Source organism: Acipenser ruthenus, chromosome 13 (assembly GCF_902713425.1).
Source record: "Acipenser ruthenus chromosome 13, fAciRut3.2 maternal haplotype, whole genome shotgun sequence".
Classification (NCBI taxonomy): domain Eukaryota; kingdom Metazoa; phylum Chordata; class Actinopteri; order Acipenseriformes; family Acipenseridae; genus Acipenser; species Acipenser ruthenus.
The window spans coordinates 8620129-8646519 of record NC_081201.1 but is presented as its reverse complement, the minus strand read 5'-3'; the positions used below and the strand labels follow the sequence as shown (position 1 = coordinate 8646519).

The window sequence follows — 26391 nt, the reverse complement described above, 5'->3', positions numbered from 1 at the left end:
ACATACTTTGAAACAAAAGAAGGTTATCGGTATATTCAATATTGGTATTCTTTTGAAATGATTACGCATAACATAAAAGGTATGTGTTCTTGTCACTTTTTAGTGCAAAAAAATGCAAAGACTCACCATGAAGCAACTCAACTAATTTTACACGGGGTATATCCAACGTGAATGTAGAGGCCTACGTGCGGATTCTAGCAACATGCCGACGTTGTTTATCTACCGTACTAGCACTAAAAGAAGCGCACTCAAGGTTTTAATGCAAAAAGACAACAGGAGACTTCAAACTGGGTTCTAATTTAATGGATCGATTCACCATTATGTAATCGAAGATAACAATAACATATTACTGGTGATGATCATTTAGTTAATCTGCCAGCTGAGCCAGCTGTCGCAGAAATCTAATTTTAAACAAAGCAACACATATGGTAAACACTGAAAACAAATGAGGGAGGGGCGGCAGTAATGTTCTTGGGAAAAAAATGTAAATGTTATACTGGTCGTTACATTGAAAGTGTTGAACAATGGGATCCCATGGTTTACACATGGTGTCCTTTACTGGTCTTCATGGTGTTTGTAGAGGGGCTTTCGCTAAAGTCGGATATTCAGGGTTTTGTTCCCCAAACACATAAAGGTTTAATACAAGAACTGAATTTGGAAATGTCAGAACTTATTGGATCACTTCTGTGTTTATACTAATAATCCTGTTTTTTACCGAAATCCATGGATCCATGTACTCTATACCAGGGATCACAAATGACAGAGTAAATACAAAATGCTGTCTTATGATTCTGAGGGGTTGATGTACTAAGATGGGCCAGTCGCAACTAATGTGGTTTGGGTAGGCTACACATAACATTACATAATAATATAAATCTGTACAGTAGGCCTATACAGTAGATGGTACAGTAGTAAATAAAACACTTTATTTTTACTTTAGCCTGTAGACTACCGGTAACACATGATTACAATCATTTTAGCATTTTATTATTATTATTATTATTATTATTATTATTATTATTATTATTATTATTATTATTATTATTATTAACTTGGCCTATTTAGTAGCCTAGACAATTAACACAAAATAGATCATGGTGGTGCATTGACAAGTTATGATACTTACAGGAGGACAGTAAATTATTGTTAATACAAATTTCAAGGGACCAGCAACACATTTTGCATTATACCACTAATTCATATTATCATGAGTAGCCTATAAGCCAAATGTATACTGTCTGTTTTTATTTAAGTTAGTCAGGGGTGCAGTGCTAAATTGTGCACAATTACAAACCACCTGCACATTAATAGAATAGGTGTGTTTCCTATTCCTATACAGATGCTCAGAATGAGCTGGAGGGGTTAGCGGCACATGTGTGCAGTCTTTCTGAGGAGACTAGAAATGTAATAGAAATTTTTTTTCAAGGCTTTAAGTACACCCTGCTTTTAGGGAACAATAGGTATTTCGGTGTTTGCCTCAAAAATGCATTGAGCAGAACTGGCAACTTACAAGAAAAGGAAATTCCAGCAACAATTGCGACTGTGTAAAACATGCTTTCAAAAGTTCTTAACAAAGTGATGCAACTGTAAGTGTCACAATTGTCGGCAGCTTTAGTACATCTCATTATAATATTTGAGAACCCTCATATGCACTGTCCACCCCATTTTTGCGAATTTATGCAGGAATGCCCATAGTTCTATATTCATCTAAGGCTGAACCGTAACGCAAAAACTGCTGCCACAAAGCATTCCCAAAAAAGTCACTAACAGCATAGCGCTTGTTTAGTACATTCCACCCTAGACTGCCGACTCGACTATTGCGACAGCCACAACACTTTAGTACATCTACCCCTGAGTGTTGTATTACCGTAAACACCGGTGTATAAGTCGCACTAGTGTATAAGTGCCCCCCCCCCCCCTTTTTTTTGAGACAATTCCAGGAAAAAGCCTATAGGTCATACCAGTGGATAAGTTGGTTCCCCCTTTTTAGGACCCCCTAAAAATGCCTAGAAAATAGACTTATACAAAGGTTTTTACAGTAAGTACGGAAAGGATCAAGGGTGTGTGTAACCACACAAAATAATTTAAATTAGTCTAGCCCTGAAACTATGATGCTTGCTATACATACACAGCAACATCAGACATAGCCTGTTTGAGAGGTGTTTTAGTGAATTTGAGTGCTGCACAAGTGTCTTTGTATTTACTCACATCTATACATATTCAAGTTTTCAAATTGTTTTACCTTTTCTTTTTCTTAGTTTTTGACATTGCTCTACTGGCTATGGGCATGTTGTTCAAGTTGTTTTATGGAACAAAAGCAATTGATCCAAGCGGTAAGATTTAAGATACTTCCAAAACTAGTGTTCATCAGTTTTGTATTTTGAAAAATGTGCATGGTGAACTTTTTACAAAATATAATAGGCTGGGCTCTTGATCTTACGTTTTTGTAGCTTTAGTGAGACCTCAAAAGGGGTGGATTAAATAAACAACAAATACATTTATTTCAAATTTATTTATGCTGCATGGCGCTATTCAGTCACTATATTCAAACTCGGGGACAAAAGTGGTCTCAATGGTCTGAAGTAGGTACGTACTGTACCTTACCTATTGGTTTTTGCCCACAATTTTCCTTCTTTTGTTTTTTGTTTTTCTTTAGTGGCTTTGCTTTTAGTTTTAAATACAAGCTGTGAAACACTGCTTCTTGGAAGCAGGTAAAGAATCAGGGTTTAGAAGCACTGTTTAAAACTGCAGCCCATTTATCTTGGATCTACACAATCTAATACAGAATGGATAAACAGATGCTTTCCTCAACTGACATTAAAACGATTGCACTGAAACCTTGGTCTAGGGCACTCGAGGGAGGTCTTTCCATGCTTATCTCTAATGGTAAATGCACTGTGGTAGACAACAAGCACTACCAGTGAGTCACTTAAGATGACTGCAAGTGCTGCACTCGGAAGCACATCTTGAATCTCGTCAAGTATTCTCTAAATAACTCAAACAACTCTGAGAACGTAATTGAGATATTTTTTTCTAAAGGGAAGGCCAGATAACTCTTCTAAAAATGGGGCTCTAGTCTCTCACAACTTCCAGGTGGAAGAAAATAATGGATGTGTTAAATAATGCACTACCTAGTGGATCTTAATTCTCACCATGCATTCTCCAAACAGCTCTACTTTGAGAACATAATTACATAACATTTTTCAGGGCCAGAGCTAAGCAACTACACTGTCTGGTAGCTTTAGCAGACAAATCTAAATAAAATAAAAGGATATGTAGGCTTCCTCGTGGAGGCATCAGAAAAGTATCAGTGATTTGTTTTTTTACCTGAAGAGGTGTTACAAGAAATTTCATCTGCTGCAACGAAGACGAATTGATTTCTGCAAGAGAAGATAAAATTCACAATACCGCTTGCTGACTGGGCAATGTGTTGTCTGCCCTCTGAGTGGATGTCTGAAGATGGGGATAGGGAAGGGTGGTGTCGGTATATGGATGTAACTCACGAGCAAAGGAACTCAATAGATACAGCAACCTCGCACGACAGGAGATATGGAGTAAAAAACATGCTAGGTTTTGTTGTATGGAGGAGAGAATGATCAAAAGAAAAGTTTATGAGCTATGTACATTTGTTGAAGCTCCTAGTTTCCTTTGTGATTTCTAATTTCTAACTTCTTACAGTGTGTGTTTAATTTGAAAAGTATTCTGGAAATTCAGAATTCTACATTTACTGTCCACTGCACAGAACACAAAACTATTTAATGCAAACATGCATTTTACAGCGCAAACTACTACAACAAAAATAAATGAAAAAATGTGTGCACATCAATTCATGCATCATAAAGAGTGCATGCTTGGAGAGCAAGTCTTAGGGATTCACTAATTTAGTGCGGACCCCTTACAGATTGCACACTATTTTCAAAATCGACTCAGGGGCTCCACTTAACATTCCTTTTTGTCTAATACGCATAACAGCATATAAATTTAGGGTATGAAGCATGCTGTATATGTAATGCACACAACTTTTATAACCAATACAACAATATCATTTGATTAGCTATTAAGGATTTTTTCAGACAGAGATATATAAATATAGATAATATAGATCAATACTTTTATATTGTGATTAATCTCTAATATTGAAAATGATAATAATAAAAAAATATGTAAAAAATGCACCCCACTTCTGCAGGTGTGCGGAACAGATATTGGCCAATACCGTGGTAGACAAAGAGTAGACAGGATACAATGTAAGGAGCAAACAGACATCAGCTGTAACGATTATCTGTGAACTAGGCTTAGCTTCATCAAATTATTGTTGATTAACTTTATTCAGCTGAGGTGGGAAGCACACATTGTTACTGTATACTACAGATTATATATATACAAGTGAATAAAGCTAACCAACCAGCATTAGTCTGAAGAGGCTACGGCCTGTGCACAGCAAATGATTGCAGATGTAGCCCTCAGACTTGTTCGATCACACAGCAATGCCCTGTCTTGGATTGCTCCTGGGGCTGGATGCGCCTTAATGTAAATTGAAAAATGGGGGTTCTGTCTCAATGAACACTTTAGAATGCTTGTGAAACCCTGTTTGGAACCCAGCCTGGGCTTCTTAATCTTAATCATGCACAACAGATTGGGGGGCTGGGCCCATCAACTTCCTGGATGATGGGGTGGGAGGGAAAAAAGGAAAATGAATGCAGATCCCTCTCTGCCAACTGTGCTGCTGGGAGAGCAGGATTGTATTTGGAGGGTGGGGGTGTGGGACGTGGGGCGTTTGAAGGAAGGCATTAGCCATTGGGGCACCCATGGCCACCTCATCCCTATTTCAGTAGAGAGTGCAGTGAAATGTCTTAGGTGACGGCTTTTCACAACATTCTCATTTCTTTCTGTTAATTTTTAATTATTATTATTATTTTTTTTTTAATAAAGTAATAAACTGCTGCAGGTACTGTGCATGAGTCAGCATTAGTACTGTAAGCAGTGAAAATGCTGTAAGAAATGTTCTGTAATGATAAAGTCTATGTTGCACAAAGCCTGACACGCTCAATTTTTACAACTAAATACACATACATTACCACTGAAAACATGCAGCGGAATCCGTAACAGAATATTGTATGTATCCTGAGTAAGCTATAAACGGCATTTGTTTCAAAGAAAGACCATTTTTAAAGAGGAAATCTAAATATAATTTTCTATTTATTTATCTTCAGATGCCTACAAACTGACCCTCATCGCAGTTATGAATGGACTGTAATCAGCCAACAAAAACCAGAAGCTCAACTATTCATCACTGCCATCCTTATGACATGCTGTTTTTACACAGTGATCGTTTAATGGGGTTTAGGTCTTTGCAACTAGCCAGTTGATAATCAAGTTAAGAGTAAGTATTCATCTACTTAATTGAACTCTAGATGTTACTCTAGTGGTTCAACAAAGTAATGCAATGAACGCATACTTAGGAAACATCCATATCTCTCTTATTGCTTGTCTCTAACTCAGATCTCCAGCCTGACTTGTTTCTGACTTTGTCTGACCTTTGTAAAAAAAAATAAGGCTTATTAAAATCAGGCTGTCATGTACATGAATATAATGCTTTAAAACAGAATGCTAAAGCTGACCAAAATCGATTGAATATTGTATTTGCTGCTGTCAAGTCAAAAACTACTTGAGAGAAGCAGGTTCAAATGCCTTTTCTTAAAAAGCATTATTGAAACGAACCATCAGTTTAGTTAGAACAATGGTGATGTCCGACATTACAGTTGTACTACAGTATGAGACACAGTCACATTGACATCATGTCTCAGCGGGGAGGGGGGGGGGGTATGTTACAGTTGGATCTGTGTAGAAAAACAGATGTACTGTAGGTCTCACCATGCAACATTACATGCATGTTATGCTAAGCAGTTTCGAGTTACTGACCTACAACTTTATAACTATTTGGAATAACTACAGAACTATAGACTATATAATTAATTAATATCTGGTTTTAAACAACTTCATTAAATGTTTATGACAATGGTTATTGCTTCACAACTAGAAGTGAATGCTCCTACATGCCAAAGCTTACCTAAAGTTTGTTAGAAACATACATCCCCTACCACGGTTGTAAATATAAATTACAGCTGTCTATATCAATAAAAAATAAATCACTGTGACCTACATTCATTGTATGTAAAAATGAAAGTGTGACATTTGTACGTACAGACAGACACACAGGTTCCTATATTTATCCCCAGATTCTGAGACTCTCAATAACTTGTGTTTTATCAGATTTGACAATTGATTCTTAGATAGGTAGTAATACTAAAAAAAACATGTGCCTTTTTTTTAAAGATGCGCTTGTACTAAATACATTACAGCTAAAGAGTGGTGGGAATAGCTGCACCTTCAGAAGAATAGCATCTATCTGGAGTATACTATGAAAAAATAAACATACTGTAATCCCTCCACCAAAACATTGTGCTGTTTTAGCACACACAACATCTACTTTATTTCTGCAGGACCCAAAAACAAACCTCTCTTCTTTAGGGTACTTTATCCTTACTGACATTTGGAGCACAGAGTGGGCAAAATGAAATATGGGAGCACTTAGTTACACAGGGATATTTTATCCCCAAACAATGTTGATGATGCAGGCTGTGATGTTTGATCCTGCTGGATTTTGAAAACGTGTTTAGAAAATGTACTTATTGCTGCCTATCCAATCCTATGCAGCAACTGGCACTTGAATGGCTACCCAAAAAGTTACTGATTAAGAATCAAGACTTCGTAGTGGAAAATGATACCTGATATAAGGGCCCCACCACATCAAAACTGAGAAGAACTGAGATCTTGTGACAACTAAATAGCAAACAGCAATTGTCCAATTGTGTCTTCACTCTCAAGGACGTTAAAGAAGTTACTTACCTGTTCTCTAACACTTGGACATGTTGACAACCAACCCAAAAGACAGGTCTCTATCTCAACACACAACGCCAATAAGAAGATTGTTATCCCATGTAACCAAGTGCTTCCAAATGATCACTCTTGTGGCTTGTACTGTAGCTGGCCCTTATTTTGTGTGCTCTGAGGTTCCATTCTTTGACTGCTCTGCCTGACTGGCTGGCTACACTATGGGTCATCAGTTAAAAATAATATAAAAAACACTACAATAAGTAGGACCACTGAAGAAGTTTCTGCTTATTCCACCCTCAAGACCCCTTTTCACTAAACTACACTGCTAGGGTGCAGTTAGCAGGTTGCCAATACTGAGTTTCCTATGGGATAACCAGGAATAAATCAGAAACTAAAAATCACTTTAAAAAAAATCATAACTACAAGGGTTGACTAACACCGCCATAATTCCTCAAAAACTTGCATGCGAGATGTAACATGCAAGATTATAGCCAATGAAATCGAAGGATTTAATACAGTCTTGCATGCAAGAAAAAACTTAAATAAAAAAAGCCAGTATTCAGGCTTTCTCATCTTGCATACAGAATAGTAGCAGCTTCCTTATTATCTTCCATGCTAAAGGAGAACCAATCAGCAGACTTCTGGCCTTGCATGCAACACGGGAACCAATCAACAGGCTTTCTAATCTTGCATGCAACACTGGAACCAATCATCATCTGCCTTTCTGAGCTCAGAGTCAACATGACAACCAATCATCAGGCTTCCTGTCATGCATGGTATCACACTCTCTTTGCCATAAAAATGTCATTTTACAGTACAGCATTTTACACAGCACCTTCTGACAGATAAAATACTGAGAAGTGATGAATCACTGATTATTTCTATAATTCAATTAACAATGACTTTATTATGATAAAGTTCAGATTTAAAAGTCAGAGCACAAAGTGAAACAAAGAACACTTACAAATCCCCCTTTGCAGTGTTTTAAAATGTAAACGCAAGGGAAAAGGAAACTAAAACAATACAACGCAAATAAATCACTACCATAAAACAGACAACAATTTTACAGAAAAAAACAACAACGACTTGTGCATTGGGACAGAGGCAAACCCAAGAGATGGGTTTGTGGCTAGTTATCGGAACTGATACTAACAGTTTAGTGCAGCCTGTACTGTGTCTGTTAGAAAGCAAGATAGGAAGACTGCTGGTTTGCTGTATGTTTAGAAACTCCTGAGATTGGCTGGTCCATTATCTTCCATGCAAGATTGTATCAAATCCCGAGATTTCATTGGCTGCAAACTTTCCTGCATGCAAGGCTTGTCTGACTTACAGCAGTGCTGGCCCCTCATACACAAGTGTATATGCGTGTTCGAACCACTCCTCCAGTGATGACATTAACACCATTTAAACAACACAAAAACGATTACAAGTTCAACTTAAAAGGCTGCCCATATATATAATCTAATCTCATTTGTCATTGCAGTGAAATGTCAATGCCTGTGTGCATTGCATAAGCCCCACTAGGACAATGGTAAGGGGGGCAAATTCTGTATACAGCATGACGCATTTTGTTTCTTTCTGACAGATTAACCCTTACAGTTTTTGTAACATCTCAGTTTTGGTGTGTTAGCCAGTTACAGCTGTTATAGCACCTTGGTTGCATTCAGCAGCCAATTAAATCATCAGGCCCTTTACAATGGGCTTATAAAACCAGCCAGGCCTTCTGTGTTAGGCCAGCTGAAGACAGAACAGTAATGGCCAGGGTCAAATAAGCATACAGATAATGGAAATGTGTACTGTCAACAACTGTAATAACATTACGATGTGAGTAAACAATATTTAACCAATGAAGTGTAGTGTTCTCCTGCCTCATTGTGTTGTAAGGTGTGCCATGTAAAATGGTCCCTTACCTGTCACTGTAGGCAGCTGCAGTTGCAGTGGCAGGCTGAGCATACCGGTAGGCAGTGTAACCACCCTGGAAAAAGAAACACACACACACAGTTGCTTCTAATGAGAGGGTATTTTTACAGTATGTTATGTCATTATTGTTATTATTATTATCAACATTATTATTTTTTAGTTTTCAGCATTTCTGTGCATGTGAATCTACCTGACATGAGAATGCATTATCACCCAGCTTCTGCATGCAGTGTCTTTCTAGTAGATTTCTTATGTTCATATGCTGCAGAGCGCAAAGGAGTATTTATGGATGGGCATATATGTGCCTGTGTGTATTATTATGATTTTATTGTTAATTAGTCATTTAGCAGATGCTTTTATCCAAAGCGACTTACAGAGACTTGGGTATGAACTATGCATCAACAACTGCTGCTGCAGAGTCACTTGCAATATGACATCGGTTTTATGTCTCATCCGAAGGATAAATAAAATCACAATTAATAAAGCGTCTTTCATGACAAAGACACCTTGGATGAATAAAAAAAAATGCAATTGTGAAAGATGGGAGACAAATGCTGGGTTTATATAAATCTGGGGTGGAGGAAGGGGAGGGGCACAACAGAAATGTTGAAAACAAGAAATATAGTCAGTCTTTGTCAGATTGCACTGGCACATTTGTTTGAGATGTTAACAAAATGTGTGATTAATTATGTAAAACAGCCATTATGTAAGACATCGGATTTTCTTAAAATGCTAATTGTATGGTATGTAACAGTAACAGCAGCTGTTCAATTAAGCAAACAGGACAAACAAACGCACACTGGAAAGGAATTGTGTGCAGTGATGCATTGATTATCAAACTGTGAAAACAGCAGAGTATCATGTTCAATGGACCACACTGTTATATCAACCATTTCCAAAAAAGATCTCAGCAGGCCAATTAACAAACAGACCCCAGTCTCCACAGATAACGCAAACACTAGTTACATTCCAATTAGAACTGGACGCCCCATCATCCTTTGGGACGGTTGCCCGCTTTGTGTATTCTTGCAAGCTCAGTGAAAAACAGCAAAAGTCAGCCCGCTTGATCACTATCTTTCAGCCAAAATGATCTCTTTTCATTTTGATTTGGTCACCATTCACCACACGCTGTTGTTTGGGAAAGGTGCCCCTTGGCATCTGCAAGTTTTCGCGGCATCTTCAATATCATTGTTAATTGGTTTAGATGTCTCAATACACTCTAGCTGCCTGATCTGTCTGTATATGCTATAGGCTAAGGCCACATGTCTCAATGCTTCTCTTGTACCCAGAACAACACTACGAAAGGCATGTTTAGTAAGATGGCTTGATTTTAAACACAGTCAAATTATTCATGTAGAGTTATATACAGCAGTAGCCCCTGTGCATTTATACAGAGATTTTCATTTTATAAAATCAAGTGCTTGACAGTTATCTACAGTACAGTATGACTGTTTGTTTTGGGTTTTTTTAGATGTCAGGGAATTGTCAAATGTGTGTCTTCACTTTTCTGGGTTTTACCTGAAGATAAGACAAAAGACAGGTTTGCCAAAAAATAATATTAGTAGTAATAATAATCTATTGATGGTTCTGTAAAACCTAACGGAGATTGGTGGGAGTCATCATCATTACCTTTAGCCTCAAACAATGTTAATCATTTTGAGATTCTAGTGACATTTTTTAAATATTTTAGTGAGTATTGGCTTGCATGTAGGGTGCCCATTGTCTGTTGTGTTCTTGTAATCACCATTAGCTTAATAAGTAGCTTTTAAAAGTGTACTGGAACTTTAAACTTTTTTCTAGTATAATGCAATCCTGTACCTGAATGTTCATGTATGCACTGAAGATCTGGCCAAAATATGACTAATCAGCTGCTAATCATTGTGTTGTACAACACATCAAGGGGCTTGCTGCATCTCCTGTTCAGGTATGACAGGGCTGTTAAAATTCTCAGTACATGATTAAAGATGGAGACAACAATGTTTTTTTCTTTTAACCAATAATATAAGCAGTAGTGTGCATATGTGTAGGTTAAAGATGTACTTCCTGTTAAAATATTGTAATATGTTTGCACGATCATGTCCCCCACTTTTCTCCACATTTAAAGATCTCTGATTGATGCCAAACTGCAGATGTCTAGGGGTTACTTCCAGAGCCAGCCCTTGAACATATTAAACAGTCCCTCTACAATGTATCAGTTAGTATGATTTCACAGCAATCCACATTCATTGTGATGAGTTCTTTCACGATTCTCCATACCTGTGGGAACTTATTGCCATACACAGGCTCTTGATAAACTACTCTATAATGAAACAGAAATATTGTGTTGAATGCAACAGTAACTATACCATGAACCCACAATGCCATTCTGAAACAAGTTTGCTTAACATGTTTTTTCTTTGAGAATCATGGTGGATTTTACACAACTGAGTACTGCTGGTTTGGAAAAAGTAGCCAAGTAAAACAGTTAAGAAATAATGCTTGGTAAGCACAGGTATTGTGACATAATGAACAAACAAACTAATAAATAAATACGTATTGCAATGAGATGTGTCCGCTGTTGCAACAGATGGCCCAGATATTAGTGTTCAAATGTTGTTATTTATTGATCGATTGATTTGGATATGGCTTTGCAAATGTTACTAACTACTGTAGCAGTTAACTCAAAGTATGCTATACTTTATCTAATGCCTTGTTTTAATTTGCTACTGAAGTTGAAAGCAGATTGATATCGATCCTGTTCGTTTCCATCATCCACATGAATCAGCTGCAGCTGGAACCATTGGCAGCCCCAGTTTGATATGGGAAACTGGGGCTGCCAGACTGGTTTCATGGTGCAGATGGAAATGTGGCATCATTCTTTTATGTCTTGTCTTCACTTTGTGTTTTAAATATTCCCCCGTATTTTTCCAACTGAGATGCATCTTAATTGCAAACTAGTTGCACAGATACCCTTGCTTAATCTCTCACAGCAAAGGAAGTGACTAAATTAATGAACCCCCTAGGTCCCCAGATCTAACCTTTAGGTTTGGTTTCTGTTCATATAAAAATTGTATAGATTAATATAAAAGAGTAGGCATATTTATTTTCTATGTCTAGCTATATATACAACCTCTATATGTATCTATCTAATGCATTGTGGCCTATAATTAGTGTATAGAGTTCTACCCTGCGAGAACAATTATTTTTATTTTTTGTTCCATCATCTCTGAATTCCCTTTTTCCTCATCAAACATTTACTACATTTCACTGAGCGGCCTTTAAAGAATGATTTGTAATAAATATAAGTAATGTTTTCTTATATTTTCTAATGAATATTTAATGTTCATATCAATTTGACATAATCAATCTAACTCTCCGTGGTGCAGTGCTCATGGAAGACAAAAAAAGGGAACATTAGCTAAACATACCAAGGCATATTTTTAGTTGCGTTTTATTGTTTTACACATTTTTTTTTTATTATTTTTGATGTAGATAATTTAGTACCGGGCAAGCACTGTGCATGATAATGTACATGAGTGGTACTTTTAATAGAACAAAAGCCTTTTACTGCTGTAATGCCTGTTCTTTTTGACATTGGAAGGTAGCAATCTTTACTGACACTATCAAACAACCTAAGGACCGACTCACAATGATGCCTTATCCAGGCTTCTACACAGCAGCTTGCTGGTATGCCTTCTGAAGGGGCAAACTGTTCTGAAGGAAAAACATTGTGTCTAGTTCAGCAGTAAATTACTCCAAAGTCATTGTATAATAGTAAAATGGGGACCGAGGCATTGTTCTGATTGAGATTATTTACTACTGGACTCAAGAAAGCCAAAAGGGTGACCTACAGCTTTTGCCCTTCAGAAAGGACCACCAGTAGTGAAAGGCACAGTGCAGACGTCTGTCAATGCTCTGAAGCATCTCTGCAAAGCTAAGTCACAAGACTATTAACTTTTGACCTTGGCCCTTTTCTCTCTGTTATGAATGTGTGCCTTAAACTAATAAACAGGAAGGACCATGGCCATTTAGATCAAAATAAAACCTTAAAACTGATGTGTTTGGGTTATCTTAATATAATATTTATAACTGTTAACAAGAACTGATGTTTTTGTTCTTCAGTGCCCATTTCAATTAAAAAATCCTGCATCAGAGATACATAGGAGTTTCTAGTTTTGGTAATTAACCTACCAGCCCCCCCCGTCTTGCTTCACGACATTACATGAATCTAGTGGCTATTTACAGTACCAGTGCCTTGACTTTTATATATGCTTGATTAGCCACAAAAATGGTCTTATCTGGAAAGCTGGCTGAGCATGTGGCTGTGTGATACAGTACCTTGATTGCTTGTTTAATTAATTATTATTAATCATGCTGGCTGACAGCAAGAACATGATAGCTAGTGCCCCGTGTTTTTCGCAAATACGAAATAGCACGAAATAAAACAAAATGCAACATATAAAATTAAATACAACTAAATGCAAATATAAAACAAAATAAAACAAAAACTCATTATAAAGCAAACATAGAATGACATTTTTAAATAGGGAGGTTTATACAAAAAATACTTTAAATAAATACTTGCAATCATAGTTGTGAAGGCTCAGTCGTTACCATAGACTGAAGGGAAACGGAAGCTCTGACTAGCACTTGTGCAGATGTATAATTTGGAGAGAGTAGTTTTGTTGTATAGTGAAGCCCTGCTTCAGTGCAATGGGATTGAAATACAATTCCTATGTTTTTTTAATGGTTAGATTGCTATATGTGCAATTATGCCACTAATGAGAAATTATGGTAACTAAAGTATTTTTCTGTGCAAGGTCTGTTTATGTCAAAATGTAAAAAAAACAAAACGATAATGTTTAATAGAAAATATGTATGTATTTAAAACATGATGTATACTATACTATTACTGATATACATCTATTTGAGTTGTTTTATTAATGTGTATCTGTATAAAACGAAATAAAACGAAATATGTGAAAAATAAAACGAGAAACTGTACACAATAAAAATAATTTCACTGGGCTCTGATGATAGCTAAAAAAAGAATAGTTCTTTGGAATTACAATTTTACTGCGCTCAGCAGCACGTACCTTCAAAGGTATTAGTATGTGTGACTCTAGAACATGATTGGCCTTCAGCCGCTCATTTCTATGCATGTCAAGGTGCAGCTCTGTCTGACAGTAGTGTGCTTATACTGGTAATGTACACCAAGCAGTATCTTGCATATAACTTTGTGCTTACCATGTTAAAATGGGTAATTAAGTAAATCAAATATAACTTTTGACTTTTCCCCCCACATTTGAATCCATTAACAATCATTCAGCACTGACAGCATTGCATTATTTCTGTTGGGTAATGTGAGATGTAGTGAAGCGAAAGATCTTCCTCTGGATTCTTTTTGACAGGCCAGGAACAGTTAATAAACAAAACTGAACCACACCAATGTAGCAAACTTGTAAGAAGAATGGCTGGGGTAATGTTCAAGGACTGTGTGCACGTCGATGAATACTTACATAAATGTCTGCACCATAAAATCCATCCTGGTATACAACACTGGAAAGATGCACACACAAAGAAAAACATCCATATTAGTGCATATCCACATGCAAGCTCCACCAAACCCTGCGCGACTTAAGTTAGTCAATTAAAACAAGAACAAACAAATACATAAAATAAACAGACAGAAGAACAAGCACTTTTAAATCTGGGAAGGAGGCTGGGGTTTGAGAGATGTATGAATGAGCTGTGAGAATCACATTTACTGTATTAAATTGCAAGGGGTCATAAAGCTCATCATTTTTGTGTCATTTTCTGTAAGTCAATCTGTTTTGTTCACAGTGAACCCAGTACAGTAGCTAAGAAAACAGACTTTTCTTTTAACAGGTAACAGAAGTAGTGTTACATCTGCATGTTTCAGTTTGAATGCCTTAGAGCCAATATATAAAAAAAACATAAAAAAACAGACACAAAGCTTCAGAAACACTTCACAAATAGGGCTGATTCTAAATTGGGTGAGTAGCTGTGATGATTATGCAAAGGGGTTCTGGTCAGTAAGCTGTTCTGAATTCTTATAAGGAGTCTGAATATTTTCAGGTCAGTCAGTTATTTTAATTATGGTACCTATGGGACAATAACAATAGATTACATTTTTTAACACCTATTCATAATTTATTTCTAACACAGATTAAAATAAAAAGAAAGAACTATAAATCAAATTCTTTGTAGGTCAAACTGTGTCTAAATATTTCAGAAAGCGTGACATTGACATTCTTATACTGTTAATTATTCTTCAGTTTTATCATTTCAACACAGTGTGGTAGATTTTTAAAAACAAATATAGTTCATTTTACATTCAGGCACTCAACTATATTCTAACAGGATATGCATATACTGTGTAACAATTATAAACTAATTTTTTTCACTACAGTAAAAGGTTTTAACCTTTTACACCTTTTCAACCACTTTTCAACCACCAGCTAGCAACCCTTAATGATGGATATTGATAATCGACACCTGAGCCAATGCCACATTCAGTGCTGTGTTAACAATTGGAAAATACAGATTTAAAAAATATATATTATACAGGACAACATAATACTTTTAAATGGAAATCAAAATCAATTTGGGTAGTTTCGACCAATGACCAGATCAAATAAAATAAAAATAAAAATGTAATATTCACACAGTTTTGGCCAATTGACTGCAATGCAAATTAATATTATTCTCTGTTGTATCTCAGATATAATCCCAATAGGAAATTGCACAGACAACAGTATCCTTCTTCTAATCTAAAATCTAATGTAAATGCTTTGGGTTTTTTTTGCAGCTGAAACAAAACAATAGTGGTATTTTGTGTGATTTTCATTTATGTTTATGTGAAATGGAATCTGAGCAACGAGTTAAAAAAAAAGATCTCTAATCATTCATCATTAGGAAGCATCTCCGGTGCACAATGCAACAATCCCCAGACTGGTTAATTGATGTGTGGACACGTTCGTCTCAAAACCAAGTATAAAGAAATATCGGCTCTCAGTACCCTGATGACTGGCAACTCGTTTTGAATTGTACTAAACATAAAATTCTTCAAAAATGCCTAATGATGTGATATCAGTGCCTAATGTATCAGTCATTTCAGATGATCTGTTGGAGAAAAGGCTAAAAAGAGGCATGAAAATATTATGACTATTACTGATAACTAACTAATAATAAAAATAATAATTGATGTACAGTCATAGTGGTACTGTTACTTCTAACTTTAAAGCCCAAGGTTGTTAATTTAGAGATCACTGTTGCTTTCTGACATGACAAACTTTATGTAGTATTATTAGGTTTTGTGCCCCATGAAATAAGGATTACAAATCTCAGAATTACACTTAATGTCATAACATATTCGCCTAGATGCTGCACTTAAAGTTGCGTTTAAGTTACAAAAGTGCCTGCCAAGTTTCTTTGCTCTGCAGCTCATACCCTAACATATACGTGAACTGGTCAAGTGAAACTTTGCATGTTCAATATCTCCATACTGGATCTTTATTCAATTAGATTAATATGAATGCAAATGTAACATTCTTACTTCTTTTACATTTCCATCGTTTTTCAAAATCAATTAAAAAATAAATAAATAAATAGAAAAGAATCAAGGAAAAAACTAACAGGGTTCATTTTTTTTTTTAATGACATCTCTCGATTGAGTTAACTCTGTCCAGCCTCCTTAAAAAAAACAAAAAAAAATAGAAGCAATTTAAAAAACATAAAAAAATCAACTGTAAATGGTTTCTTTTTTCTATTGCATTCAGTCGCTCAGAGAATTACCATAACAACATGTGACATATAAAATGCTTAAAGCTACCAACCATGACAGTACAAATTAGTCATTTTTCATTACTCTGTGCAAGGTGCACCTCTTCAGGCATTTGGATTGGTCGCATGCTGTGTTGGTTTCCGTGGCGAAGCAAGACCAGCATGCACTGCACTGCACCCGCAAAAGCATTTAGTCGGCGGGACTGTGTGTTAATAGATGAGTTTGCTGGTGTGTTACTCACCCTCCGTAGGCTGGGATGGGGGGAGGGGGTGCAGCTGGTCGGAAGGTGTTGTAGACTGTGCGCCCCCGGCCTCTTAGGTGAGCTCCTCTGTAGGCAGCGGCTGCAGTTGCAGCTGGGTATGGGAAGCCTGGCACTGCGATAAACAGACGGAGAAATGAGCTTGAATTTGTGCTGAGTTCATCCTCTTGCAATACCATTTTAAACAGATGTATTACAAGTTAGTGGCCCTTGCATTTCTTTACATGTTGACTTTACATTAGGGGCTCTATTCTGATGAAATGATTGCAATCGCAGACACAGTGGTTAAAGTCAATCGCGTCTGCCCCGCAGGGAGTGGATTCTCCAAAAGTGTGATTCTGATGAAATTAAAAACCCAGTGCAAGCACGTTTAGTGGCGCACTGACAGCGCCCAGCCAATCAATGCTGAGCAGGTTGGGGAATCTGCTATCCAATCAGGGCTGGGCAATCCCTTTAAGAGACAGAATGCTAAAAGTACAGCTAACTTGTTATTTTTTTTATTTAGATTTTAGTGCGTGCTCGTAAATTTGTGTATGTTTCAGTATTTAAGATACCGTTAGGTCCTAGCATTTATTAGCAAAATAAGTACACTAAAAAGTTTTAGTAATTAAAAATAATCGTGTTATCAGCAGTATGTGTTAATCCTGATGGTGCTGTTTGTTCAGTTACTTGTTCACAGTGTGTGTTCATAAAGTCAAAGCCTCCTTCTCCTGGCTTTAGAGAAGAGATGCAACGTGCCTGTGTTGTTACTGTGATATGCTTAAATAAAGTTGCTGAAACTAATCAGACTGCATGCAGTTGTATGATTTCAACTCGTCATTCAAACCGGAGACTAGTTGCTATAGTACTGTGGTTGCTGTATTGCCACTGACAGCACACACTTTCTCGATTATTTTTTTTTACTTTATTTGCTATACTAAATTCAAATAGATAGGACAACAAGGAAGCAGAATATTTTACATTGGCAGACAACATTCAGAGGGCGTGTGCACTACAAAAACTGAGACTTTCTTTCAACAAGCAGGAAAAAAGGTAAAATACACGAATACTGTATTTACGTATTTTCGGGTGGATTGATTTGGAACAGTGATTACACAGTTTAAAAGATAACATTCAAGGTCCTTTAACAGAGATTTAAGCCCTTGTATTGACCAACCAGGTTAAAGGAAATCTCAGATCAATTTTCTAATCCGCTATAATGTTTCAAACTAGTTAAGCTCGTACATTATCAGGTAACCAAACCGATATCTTGTTTCAGGTCTGTCGATAGTGGTGACTTATGTCAATCACGGAAACAAAGCAAATACATTTTCCGTGAATATCAAAGATTTTCCGACCATCAAGGAGGGCTTTTGTGTCAGGATTTTAACTTTCCAACTATTTTTCTTGTTCTGAGCAAAAATAAAAAATGGCCAGGAAGGATGAGAACAGAGCAAAACCCCAATTCCGACAGTATGAGGAATGTTATGCAAATTAAGTGGGTTTGAGTATTTTCTGTCTAAAGTGGTTCCACTTGTTTAAAAAAGAAACTAATGGAGATGGGAACCTATTTTAAACAGGCTCTGTCTAAAAAAGGGTCTGATGTGGGTGCAGTGACTCTTGACTACTTTGGTGATGGAGCCCAATGTGCTGCTAGAGATTGCTGCGATTCTAGAGGATGAAAGGGATAATGTAGCTGCTATGCAAAAATGATAAACAAATAAATAAACAAATATATAAAGTATATAAATAAATACTTGTCTATGTATTTATTTATGTCAACATTTATTTATTTATGCATGAAATCATTTATTAATTTATTTTTCATTTTGGCATAAAATATCCTCCATAACTGAAACAGTCATTTGCATCATTAACATACAGGTTTCTCATTTAAATACTAAACAGTTTTTTTCTGCCACTTTTATGTAAATTGCACCCATTCCACCTGTCGGAAAACAACAGAAAAGGGTTTGATTTTATGATGGAAACAACGTTTGGGATAACAGCCGTGTTAAAACAGACAGCGCCAGCAAGTTTTGGACTGTCGGAAGACACTTTTGATATTCAGGACCATTGTGTCAAGTTTACACAGCAGTTAATTTCTTTACAGTTGCACATGATACACACACACACACACACACACACACAGCACTAGCAACAACCAGGGACAGGAAGGACAGACATACACATACAGATACAGAAGTGGTGCTCCTGTTACGCTGCTCTCCATATACTGTACGTAAATATTTTCACTTGTAATAATTGCCATGAAAATAAATTGCTACAGTCCTTGCGAAAATATATGTAGTATTCCACTGTATCTGCAAAAAAGTTTTTTTTTTACAAAAATCAGATATTAATTTATTATTACTTTATGAATAATATTACGTTTAGTCATATTTTCATCTTAGGTTATTTTTTCCTTTTCTTTTCCTTTTCTTTCTTTGATTGCCTCTTTCCATGTCAGTCCAAATGCTCGTAGTTGCTACTTAAGACTACTTTGCTTTTTATAGTGTGTTCAATTGTTAAAGTACCTGATTGTGCTACTAAATAAACCTGGTTTCAGCAAGTCTTAACACAGTGCTCAGTTGTCTATTTGGGACCCCATTGCGCTGTCATCAGAATTGTGTTGGCGAATATGTTAATGATACAATGCCCTGAAATTTATGCCGACCCGTGGCGATGGGTCAGGCGCTCTATAACGGCGCAAGACATGTCTTCAGAATACCATTTCAGCACTGTTTTTTTTTTAACGTCTTCACTCCATTTATGCGCCACAGAATCGGGGGCAAGTGACATTCACGCTTGCACTTGCATTCACGCTGTGATCAGAATACAGCCCTAGGTGTTATATATATGGCAAAAACATACATATTTTTTTTTTTTTACATTTATTTATTTATTTATTACCAGGATGTTTTTGTGAGACATGTAGCTAAAAAACACAACTGTATTCACAGACTGGATAAAAACAATTTGAAAATCAGAATCATTGCTTTCTTGCACCGAGCAAGTTTCCCAGAAGAACTCTTTGTTTAAATAGATTACATTTTTTACTAATCTATTTTAATACCAGCTGACTGAATAAGCAAACCTTTCAATAAAAAAAGTCACCAGAGTCTGTAAAAATCGCCCATAAGAATGAAAATGACAAGCTGAATATCAAAGTCAAGCTTAATGGGGTGATGACCAGTGATAATGACACTTAAAGCTTAATTCATAAATTGGAGGACGGGTGGGTTTAGTTTTATACTTCAATTACATCAATCAGTTTAAATATTAAATTCTAATAGAAACACTGAATTGTTAATGGGGTTGAGGGGAAATGAAAGATTTGGAGAAATGGCACAATGCCCAGTGTAGATGAAGACAGTTATTATTCTGCCCCATTTATTGCACCTTGCTGTTCAGCCTTACACGCTCAACACGCCCCTTTCACCAACAAGAGGACTGCAGCAGGGTTTTCAAAGTAATTCTATCTCAGATACTGAGATACGCCCTTCAAGCTGCACTGCACACTATCTACTTATAAATAATCAAACTTTGTATTAATTTATTTTACTTGCACAGAAAATAAATAATGATTGGAGCCAGGTATTATAATAACACTCTGGAGCTAAAAATGTATCAAAGTTTTCCAGAGGAGAAAAAAAAAAAAGAATTGAGTTCTGGATATGACAATAACAACTCAAATATTGAATTACTCAATGATGCATGAGCTGTACAGTCATAGTGTACAGGAACTGTAAATTGTACAGCATCAATTCCACAGATACAGGATAAAGGTTGATGCTGTTTTATTTCATCTTGTACTGTACACTGGGCAATGATCAGCTATTTAAGTTGGTGATGAATGGAGACAGCAAAATTACAGTAAACTCTATAAAGAAATTGTTTTTTCTTTCAAGAGGAGAAGAGCAATGTGTCTATACAGTTAAAACTTACTTTATTTATTAATTTTTACATAATATTGTTTTAATACTTTGCTGCTGGCATGGACTACAGCACTGTTTTTTATGCCTCTTTTCCACTGTACAACCGAGCTGTGTCAGGGCCATACTGAGCTCTCACAGTGCGGTTAAGGAGAGCCTGGGTTGTTTTTCCACTGCAGAGCCGAGCCGTGCTACTGACGTCACACACAACGAAAGACAGTTGTTATTAATTTTTGTTATTAATTAAAGAAGCGCAAACAAGGGGTTCCCCGAGTGGCTCGTCCAGTTAAAGTGCTGCCACTGGGAGCGCAGGATGAGTCACACTGCTTGGACGGCGCCAGTTCGCGTCCAGGCTGTGCAAAGAGGCCGAACTTTGCTGGGGACCCCGAGGGGGGCGTCACATTGGCTCTGACGCTCCAGGGGTGGGGGATGTGAAACAAAGGAAGAGGAGCACAGTAATAGTGTAGCCTGAGCTAAGAGTATAGCGGGCCAATCACCTGTGCTATATATCATTTAATATATAACAGTCATATTAAATAAGAACACAAATGTGAAAGAACCCAAAATGAGAAATCATATTTATTAAAACAAATCTGCAGCCTGTATGAATACATATACTAATTGTTATATGCACCCTGAAAATAATTAGCATATATCCTTATTGTAAAATCATATTGCATGTCTACTTGAAAAATACATTAAATATCATTCCTGTGTTTCCTTTAAAATATTATTGTTGACCTACAAGGCTTTGCACAGTCAGGGTCCAAGTTATATAAATGGACGTAGCTATTACATCCCTGGGTTTCTTTGGAACTCACAACCAACTTTAATTAGAGAATACACAACAGTAGCCAAATTTAAAAATACCCTTAAGACGCACTTATTCCCCGTTATATATTTTTTTAACTCTTTGACTCTTACTGCAGTCTGCACTGTTTATTATAATATACTGTACTTTTATGTTCGATTTTATCTCTATATTTACCTATTTTATTGTACTTTATTTATTTAAAGTATTTCTTTGTGTATCTATAACATTTTTTAACTGATTAATTGTTATTCGTTGTGTTTTTGTAATGTTGATTTGTGTTTGATTGTTTTGTACAGTGCCTTGAGACACCTAGGAGTGAAAGGCGCTACAATAAATTCAAGTTATCATTATTATTATTATTATTATTATTATTATTATTATTATTATTATTATTATTATTATTATTATTAATTTAAAAAAAATACAACAAACGGGATATATGTGTGAAAGCTCATGTGAATAATGCTTTTGAAACATCAATAATAAGGACATAATTATTCAAGTGTGGTGTATGAATATTTAAAGGATAAACAGTTTGGATTATGCTATTTCATTTAAAATCACAAACGCTGCTTGCTGCATTGAGTCTCCCAATGAAAAATGGAACTTGGCGGCGGGGAAGTGTGCGAGGGTAATTAACAAGAGTGTAAAACTTGTTGTGCTATGGGATAGATTAAAGCAGAGCAGATGCAGAACCCAACAGGAGGTAAATTCTGTATCCAAGCCATAAAAGTATACAACTGCTTTATAGGGCAATTATTTTACTCTTTGGTTTTCTGTTTACAATTTTGCAGGAGAGGGCCCATATGGCCAGGGAAAGGTGTGCCATCAAAATCGATAGATGTGGGGCCCCCCTTCTCTTGGCAATGTGCATCCTCCTCTTTAAAACCAGAAACCCTTTCAAATAATTTTTATGTAGGAGGCATTTAGGAAAATAACTTATACAGTCTGTGACTAACTTAATGGGTTTGACTTCTGCTTGAAAATAAAGGGTTGCAGGCCAGCATATATTTGGATGTGGATTAGACGCAACCTTTTTTTGCACATCAAGGCCTGAGCTGGACATCGCTAGCACAAAGGAAACTGAAAAAGCAGGTAGCAAGTATTGTTAGAGCATATGGCATGCCTTGTTATAAAGCCCTATGTTCATTTTCAGCAGATTACTGCAAATTATAATGCTGTAAAAGGGCAAACGCAAGGTAAATGTAACAGGTGAATGCACTTTGCTAGCTTTTGGAAAAATAAAACCTTAAACGATTTTCAAGAAAAGAAAAAAAAACTGCAATGTAGTGTTGTTCTTTTTGTGAGAATGTAACCCCTCATTTAAATGCAGCCTCACCATGTACAAACGAAAGAGAGAAAAAAAAACCCTGTGAAGACACATTTTTTACAGACTCTTTCGGCCCATTTCAAATGTGCCCTATCTTGCTAAAATATTAGAACGTGCTGTCACTTTGCAATTAAACTGCCACCTTACTGCAAATAAACTCAACGAACCTTTGCAATTCGGTTTTCGACAACTACACAGCACTGAAACTGCCCTTGTTAAAGTTACTAACAATCTTCTTATGGCAGCGGATTCAGGTGCATTATCAATCTTAATTCTTCTGGATCTTAGTGCTGCATTTGACACTGTAAATCCTGATATTCTACTTGACAGGTTAGAGAGTTTGTTTGGCATCTCTGGCAATGCTCTTAAATGGTTTAAATCTTATCTTACTGGGCGTCAACAGTTCATCTCTCTTGGCGGTTTTAGTTCTGAGGTTGGGTCAGCAACAGCTGGTGTCCCACAAGGCTCAATGCTGAGTCCCCTGCTATTTAGTATTTATATGTTTCCCCTTGGTCACATACTAAGATTACATGGCCTGAATGATCATTTTTACGCAGATGAAAATCAAATTTATGTCCACACTAAACCTGATATTGATGTTGCTGCCTCTGTGCTTGCTGACTGTGTTTCTGATATAAAGAATTGGATGTCACAACATTTTTTGCATCTAAATTGCGATAAGACCGAGATTATGCTGTTAGGTACTTCCCATCAGCTACGTAAAACCAATGCTGTAAACCTGTCAGTTGATGGTACCATGCTTGAGATTTTATTTTTGATCCTGGATTAACTTTTGAACCTCATTATTATTATTATTTATTTATTAGCAGACGCCCTTATCCAGGGCGACTTAGAATTGTTACAAGATATCACATTATTTTTACATACAATTACATTATTTTTTACACATTATTTTTTACATACAATTACCCATTTATACAGTTGGGTTTTTACTGGAGCAATCTAGGTAAAGTACCTTGCTCAAGGGTACAGCAGCAGTGTCCCCCACCTGGGATTGAACCCACGACCCTCCGGTCAAGAGTCCAGAGCCCTAACCACTACTCCACACTTGTGATAAGACTGAGATTATGCTGTTAGGGACTTCCCATCAGTTGTGTAAAACCAATGCTGTAAACCTATCAGTTGATGGTACCATGCTTGAGTTTTTTATTTTTTCATGTGCAGAATACTGTTAAGGCATCATTTTTCTACCTTGCTAGGCTGCGACCTATGCTCTCTGCATCTGTAGCTGAAAAACTGGTTCATGCTTTTGTTTTCTCAGGGATAGATTATTGTAACACCCTGCTCACAGGCGTCTCTAAAAGCACACTTACCAAATTACAATATGTTCAGAACTCAGCAGCTAGAATCCTGACTAGGTCACATGTAAGTGATCACATCACTCCTGTTTCGGATTCCTTGCACTGGTTGCCTGTCAGGTTTTGAGTTGATTTTAAAATTCTTCTTCTTACCTTTAAGGCTCTGCATGGTTTGGCTCCACAGTACTGTATCTGATCTTTTATCTGTTTACAGAACCTTCACTCAACTGATGTGTTCCTCCTGCTTGTCTACGCTCCATGGGTGACCGGCCCTTTTATTGTTATGCCCCAAAACTCTGGAACACCATTCCTAAAGAAATGAGGGATTCAGCCACTTTGAGTGCTTTTAAATCTAGCTTAAAGACTTACTATTTTAGAAAGGCCTTTTTGTGAATGTTTTTATTTTCTGTGTTTCTTTGTTGTTGTGATTTGTGTTTTTCTTGTAAAGCGCTTTGAGATGATTGCTTTTAAAGGCGCTATATAAAATAAAGTTTATTATTATTATTATTATTATTATTATTATTATTATTATTATTATTATTATTATTATCACACACTAAACACTCATTTGAAATGCATTAAAAATAAATACAGATAAAAAAGAAACTTGTAATTAATATACAAGTTTAATCACCTCTCCACATATGTACGGGTCAGTTTTTATTGTTCATTTCTACTATGTAATCTCCCACACTGACATTTCAGCAAAGCAACAGGCAATAAATTTGTTCTCATTTGTTCTTTTTGATATTCATCTTTTCAAGCTACAGCTGTTTGTTGCCGCTTTCTATTAAGACAGACAAAAGACTCGATAAAAATATTATGAAAGGCAGCCTGTGTTTCTCGCACAATGTTTTTTTTGAAAGAACATAAATGAGTCTGGGATTGTCTTCTGAACAAGCTGTGTGTTGGGCAATTTGTGATTAATTACCTTTCCCGCAAAATGACATGGCCCTGATTAATTAACTTTTTATGTGAGGTAGTTACTTGCAAAACAGAACGTGCAGTAATTTAATCCCTTTACTAATTAGATCCTTTTTCTTTTTTTGTGCTGAATAAGCAGATTGTTTTGAAGTGTTGATTCTAGTTTATTAGAACATGTATGTTTTTTCTTTCAATTGATTTGAAGCTATGTGATTCCAATGAATGCCATGTAGCCAGTTCAGTTTGTATGTTATTTTCATGTGAAAACTAACACCTTAAAAATGGTACAATATTTAAACTGTAGTGCCCACTTACAGTTTTAAAAATAGCCAAACACTGAAATCATAAAAAAGTAATAAATTAGTAAATGTGCAGAGAGAATAGCCACCGTGACCTGCTTAATTTTTTTTATTAGTGCGTTCCTTTTGTATTAATGATTTAGTATTTCTTATTGTCAACACAGGAGGAAACAAAACGCATTTGTAAACTCCCTTTAAACCAAAAAACTGCCCATTCACTCACATGTTTGAGTAGCTGAAAAAAAAGTTAAAAATATACAAAGACATAACAATAATAAAACGGTGTTTCATGTCGACAGAACTGTGCTATCTGTACCATCCAGGGACTTGCTTAGAACAAACGCCTTCCCACCTTTCAGAAACATCTCATCTAGGCCTTGTTGTTTTCTGGTTACTCGTAGGCTATGGTCCCATGGCAGTGTAGTTTATCGTTTTAATATCTGTCTGGCACAAAAGCATGAGTCGTCTCCGGTGGATCCTTGTCTGTCATAGCCGCATTTCTCTGAAAATAATATCTGAAGAAATAAAGAGAAGTGATGTTTGGGGGATTTTAAAGCCTGCAATATCTTCTTTTGAGGGGTATAAAGCACTGGTGGGAACATGAAGAATTTCACTGCTGTTACATTCAGCCCACAGCTGCAGAATAAATACACTGGGGATGGAGTTCAGAAAGGGCTAGTGAAACTAATAACGGACGTTTTTCTTTTCGGTTGCGAAGCAACAACGCACAGGACTTCAAATAATTGTTTTGTGTGGGGCTGGGCAGTGTGCTCCAGTGTTCATTTATTAATATCAATATAGTTTAGTAGTACTTAAGTACTGTAGGATTTCTGGTGATACTGCTAGCTTAATGTAGGTATGTCCAGAACTCCAATGCAGAATTAGTACTTGGACAATACTGTACATACATAGAAATGAATATATAAGCA

General features: G+C 36.4%; 1 protein-coding gene across 30 annotated transcripts in view; it reads right to left on the bottom strand.

The window, feature by feature from the left end:
- The window catches only part of LOC117418161 (RNA binding protein fox-1 homolog 1), a 790080-nt gene that overhangs the window by 11699 nt on the left and 751990 nt on the right, over positions 1 to 26391 (bottom strand). For 18 of the 30 annotated variants that reach the window (XM_059035620.1, XM_034030812.3, XM_034030813.3 and 15 more), the window contains 3 exons: positions 16845 to 16977; positions 14316 to 14355; positions 8808 to 8872 (listed from right to left, as the gene is read on the bottom strand). In XM_059035620.1, the coding sequence (XP_058891603.1) occupies positions 8808 to 8872; positions 14316 to 14355; positions 16845 to 16977 (238 nt within the window). Of the gene's footprint in view, positions 1 to 3327; positions 3381 to 8227; positions 8278 to 8807; positions 8873 to 14315; positions 14356 to 16844; positions 16978 to 26391 lie in introns of all 30 variants that reach the window. The other 12 variants (XM_034030808.3, XM_034030811.3, XM_034030807.3 and 9 more) reach the window with 8 other exon arrangements.